The following is a 5,000-nucleotide window of genomic DNA, read 5'->3' as shown; positions in this document are numbered from 1 at the left end:
AAACTGTCCACTCTGCAGTAGCTTTCAGATCAAATGTGGTGTCTTTTCACCATTTTTGTGACACAAAGCTAATGTGTGGCTTCAGACGGCTATGCATATGGAGCACAAGTCATACGGATGTTTTATTTTTTGATCTTTACAGACCCAGTCCCCAATAACTTTAGTGATATAAAAAAGAGGTGTGAAATTCACAGCTGTTTCTAGACATATGCGGAATAAGCAGACTCTTTTCTTTTTAAAATATACTAAAAACTGGCTCAGGAAGTAGTTAGGGCTCAGTTAGGCAGTTATGGGGCCCTCTTGTGGTCTGAGAAGGAGAATGAATAAAAATAAAAAAATTTAAAAAACAGAAAAAATGTTATGGAACATTTAATGTTTATACAATAACTTCAAGTAAATAATTTTTTTTTTTTTTATATATTTCAATTAAGTAAATGAGATGTTTTGGAGGGCAAAATATCCCTTATAGTAAAATTGGCAGGTGACAACTATTGAATTCTACAATGTCCGATGGGCCTAAAAACCCATTTTGCTGCAGCTTGTTTAGGGCAGCACTGACACAAAGCTAATGTGTGGCTTCAGACGGCTATGCATATGGAGCACAAGTCATACGGATGTTTTATTTTTTGATCTTTACAGACCCAGTCCCCAATAACTTTAGTGATATAAAAAAGAGGTGTGAAATTCACAGCTGTTTCTAGACATATGCGGAATAAGCAGACTCTTTTCTTTTTAAAATATACTAAAAACTGGCTCAGGAAGTAGTTAGGGCTCAGTTAGGCAGTTATGGGGCCCTCTTGTGGTCTGAGAAGGAGAATCAATAAAAATAAAAAAATAAAAAAAACTGAAAAAATGTTATGGAACATTTAATGTTTATACAATAACTTCAAGTAAATAATTTTTTTTTTTAATATATATTTCAATTAAGTAAATGAGATGTTTTGGAGGGCAAAATATCCCTTATAGTAAAATTGGCAGGTGACAACTATTGAATTCTACAATGTCCGATGGGCCTAAAAACCCATTTTGCTGCAGCTTGTTTAGGGCAGCACATTCATATTCATTCAGTCTTTCATTGAACACAAAACGTAATTAGTCAAGGCTTTGGCGATGGATTGTTTGTCTTACTAATTTCTTGGCTGTTTGACAGTGCTGTCGTTTCCAGGTCATGGATGAGAGTGATATGAAACACAGCTTTCATGCCAGGTTCATCGAAACACAGGAAAGCTTTTCTAGCTAAGTGGCGTGCATCTGAGTGATGGCAATAATTCTGGAAAACATAAGAGCAGTTCAAGTGTTGTTCGATCACAAAACTATAATAAACTATAAATCAGTTTCAACAAATGTGAAGTTTTTTAAACCATTTTATATCATTTGTTCTAGAATTTTAATTTTTTTGTTTGTCAGTGAGATGTCATATTTCTACATTTAAATAATCTACAATTTTTTCTAAAATTGAAAGGAACATCGAAGAAAATATTTTAGTAACATAAGCCACGTCTCAATTTATTTGCATTACACATAAAAATATCAAACCAAGTGGCATTTGTTTTAAAGGGGTCATATGATGCTATTTTAAAGATCATTATTTTATGTATTTGGTGTAACAGAATATGTTGACATGCTTTAATGTTCAAAAAACACATTATTTTTCAAATACTGTACATTATTGTAGGTCCTCTATGCCCCGCCTCTCTCAAACACGTAGTTTTCAACAAAGCCCCCTCCTTTGACAAGCGCAGGCTGCTCTGATTGGCCAGCTGACCCAGTGCAGTAGGTATGTGGGGGCGTGTTCGAACGAGCCGTTTTAGGTAGGTGTGGCTGACTCTTAACTTTTATAAAGAATATCTCTTTGGATTTGAGACTTTAGTCTTTGCAACTTTACAGATCTTCTTTATGCACCAAGAGCTTGTAACACTCCAAAGAGAAAGGAAAAATTGAAATCGCATCATATGACCCCTTTAAAGAAATATAGCACAGGTACACTTTTTAAGCAAAACATTTCAAAAAAAGATGTTTTAAACAATAGATACGCTATTGTTCATAAGTCTGGGGTTGAGTTGAAACAGTAATATTGTGAAATATTATTATAATTTAAAAACAACTGTTTTCTATTTTAATATATTTTAAAATATAATTTATTCCTGGAATGCAAAGCTGAATTTTCAGTGTCACATGATCTTTCAGAAAGCATTCTAATATGCTAATTTGGTGCTCAAGAAGCATTTATTCTCATTATCAATGTTGATAACAGTTGTGCTGCTTAATATTTTTGTGGAAACCATAAATCCCTTTTTTTCAGGATTATTTGATGAATAGAAAGTTCCAAATAACATTACTTTTGTGAATTATTATGAATGTCTTTACAGTCACTTTTGGTCGATTTAATGTATCCTTGCAAGCATTAATTTTAAAAAATGGTACTGATCCCAAACTTTTGAACAAAAGTTCAAAATGCATGCAAATATAAAGTATTATGGCATTTCTGTTTGCTGAACGTGAAGGGAAGTGCACCTGTGGTTTGTCTGCTAGAACTGTGTGAGAAACTTGAAAGGATCTGACTTCATTCATCCACCGAAACATCCTCAAAAGCAGTTGCTTAGAAGTAATTGCAGAAATGACTCAGAAAAGCGAAGTTAGTTCTTAGAAATCTATAGCAGATGTTTCATCTGTTTGCAGATGCCACTTGGTTTGATGTTTTGTGTCTAATGGAATGACATTCTGACATTTGTAGCTGCTTTAATATCTATTGCTTCCATAAACAACTTCTCACTTTTTTTCCCCATCTTCCATGTATTCACTCCTGTAGAAACCCTCCAGATCATCAGCGAGCTCTCCTGTGAACTCTGTGTAGAGCCAGTAGTCCTTCCCAGGCTTCGGTTTTCCCTCCAGTTGAATCACCAGATACTGCGTTTCTGTCTGAAACCAGCTTGTCTTTATAGCCGGAGCCGTTACACTCTAAAAATTGCTGGGTTATATTTAACCCAGCATTTTTTAGAGTGTAAGCCAATCAGACCCGTGAGTTTTGCATGGTGCCCCTTAAACAGAGTCAAGTTCAGCTTGTTGGAGTGAATTAATATCAGGTCTGTCTTCTTCACACATGTAAACATCACTCCAGAGATGCCAGTGAAAATATAATATATCTCATTGGCGTTCTATACCAAATGGGGCCAAAGAGTCACGTTGTAGTACTGTGGAGACAGAGTATCAGGCAGTCTGTATTTGTCCCAGGGTTCGTTCGAAGTCTTCGGTGTGGGAAATACTGGCGATGTAGTTGCGTTAGAAAATTTCGCTGTGTTTTTGGACTTTTCTCGATTATAAACCACTGATAATGCAAAGATGGTCACCAAGGCTATTGCAGCCAGTACCATGGCTGCAGTGGCCAGATGTTTGCTGATGTAATATCCTTTCCCCATTGTTCACTCACTGCGGTTTGAGTTGTGAAAATGCTGGTGTCCTTTATGTGCGTTTTGCTTCTTTGCTGTGTTGTTAAGATGATGGTAGCATGACATTGCCTTCAACAAAAACAAATAGAAGGTTTCCATCTTCAGTGATATAAATACCTAGAAAAAGCAATTTTTCATTATACATTCAAGTAAGATGATTATTATAGTAAAGGAGTAGTTCATCCAAACATGAAAATGTCAATATTTATTCGCCCTCATGCCACTTAAAATTGAATGACTTTATTTCTACCTTGAAACACAAAGGGAGATATTTCGTTGAACATTCACGCTGCTTTTTTCAAATAATGAAAGTGAGATAGGCTGCCTACAATGTTATTTCACTATTATTTATATACTGTTGTAGTATTTATTAATATTTTGAATTGGATCTTTTTTTTATTTTTATTTAAATATTAGAACTTTTTAAATGTGATTTTGTCATTTTTACTAGTTTTTATTAGTTTTATTATTTTTCTTTTTCAAAATATTTCTATATAGTTTTACTTTATTTGGCCATATGTTTAATCCTTGGAAAGACAGGGGAATTACACAACATCCAACAAGTAGAACCAACAAAGGAAGACTGAACAAACAGGAACTTAAATACAAGGGATAATTACTAAACACAGGTGTCAGGAATCATAATCAAACTAAACGAGGACAGGAACATGACCAAATAAGGAAAAACAGAAACAGGAGCAAAACATGACACTGAACAGTCCAGAATCCTGACATAGTGCCCCCCTCCCGGAAGGTGCGTCCTCGCACCGTAGAACAACAGAGGGGGGGAATGGGTGGGAACTAAGGAGGAGGTTCTGGAGGAGGACGGACACCCGGGAGGGGGCCGGCAGACAGAGTCCAGGGAGGAGACGACGGAGGGAGGAGCCAGGGAGGAGACAGGAGGGGCTTGGAGCAGGAGGAGTCCAGCTGGACCCAGGCCACAGCCATAATGACGGCCCACGGTGGAGCCGATGGAGGGGAGGAGCCATGGAGGGGGAATGGCCGCCGACTCCAGGGGGCCGACCAATGGCGGTGGAACAGGTGGTGGAGGAGCCCGAGGCGGAGACGGAGAGCCAACGAGCCAGGGGGATGTCGAGGATCCGGGGGGCCAGGGTGGAGCCGGGGGCTCTGGCAACCAAGGCGGAGGCAGAGATCCAGAGATCCGCGGCGGAGCCAGAGCGACTGAGGACCAAGGTGGAGCTGGCGGGAGGAAGGAGCTCAATAGAGCCAGTGGGACTGAGCGACGAGGTGCAGCTGGGGGAGCGGAGTCCTGAGGCGATGGCGGGTCGACGCCCGACCAAGGCGGAGCCGGAGGGACGAGGGAGCCCAGGGGAGCTGGTGGATCGACGGGTGACGGTGGAGGCGAGGGAGATAGGAGCCGATGTGGAGCCGCTGGGTCTACAGGCCGAGGCGGAGTCTGGGCCTCGGAGGCTGGAGACGGAGGTGAGGGTTTCTCCAGCCATGGCGACGCTGGAGGATGGCAGACCCGCGGAGCTCACACCGTAATGATGGTGGGCTGAGGGCGAGCAGAGGGGCTGCCAGACGACAGCGGTG

At 40.1% G+C, this 5,000-nt stretch overlaps 2 protein-coding genes across 2 annotated transcripts in view; one reads left to right on the top strand and one right to left on the bottom strand.

Moving 5' to 3' along the window:
* The window catches only part of LOC107741052 (aminopeptidase N-like), a 4,776-nt gene extending 2,224 nt beyond the window's left edge, over window positions 1–2,552 (bottom strand). Inside the window, exon 1 of the mRNA XM_016553640.1 lies at window positions 2,515–2,552. The gene's annotated coding sequence lies outside the window, so the exon portion shown is untranslated. The remainder of the gene's footprint in view (window positions 1–2,514) is intronic.
* A 1,920-nt stretch (window positions 2,553–4,472) lies between these two features.
* Window positions 4,473–5,000, top strand: part of LOC107741044 (insulin-like growth factor 1 receptor) — a 110,372-nt gene continuing 109,844 nt past the window's right edge. Inside the window, exons 1-2 of the mRNA XM_016553628.1 lie at window positions 4,473–4,487; window positions 4,559–4,694. Of these exons, the coding sequence (XP_016409114.1) occupies window positions 4,473–4,487; window positions 4,559–4,694 (151 nt within the window). The remainder of the gene's footprint in view (window positions 4,488–4,558; window positions 4,695–5,000) is intronic.

The sequence above is a fragment of the Sinocyclocheilus rhinocerous genome, unplaced genomic scaffold (assembly GCF_001515625.1).
Source record: "Sinocyclocheilus rhinocerous isolate Xijiao unplaced genomic scaffold, SAMN03320098_v1.1 scaffold2808, whole genome shotgun sequence".
In the NCBI taxonomy this organism is placed as follows: Eukaryota; Metazoa; Chordata; class Actinopteri; order Cypriniformes; family Cyprinidae; genus Sinocyclocheilus; species Sinocyclocheilus rhinocerous.
This window is presented reverse-complemented; position numbering and strand designations above follow the sequence as displayed.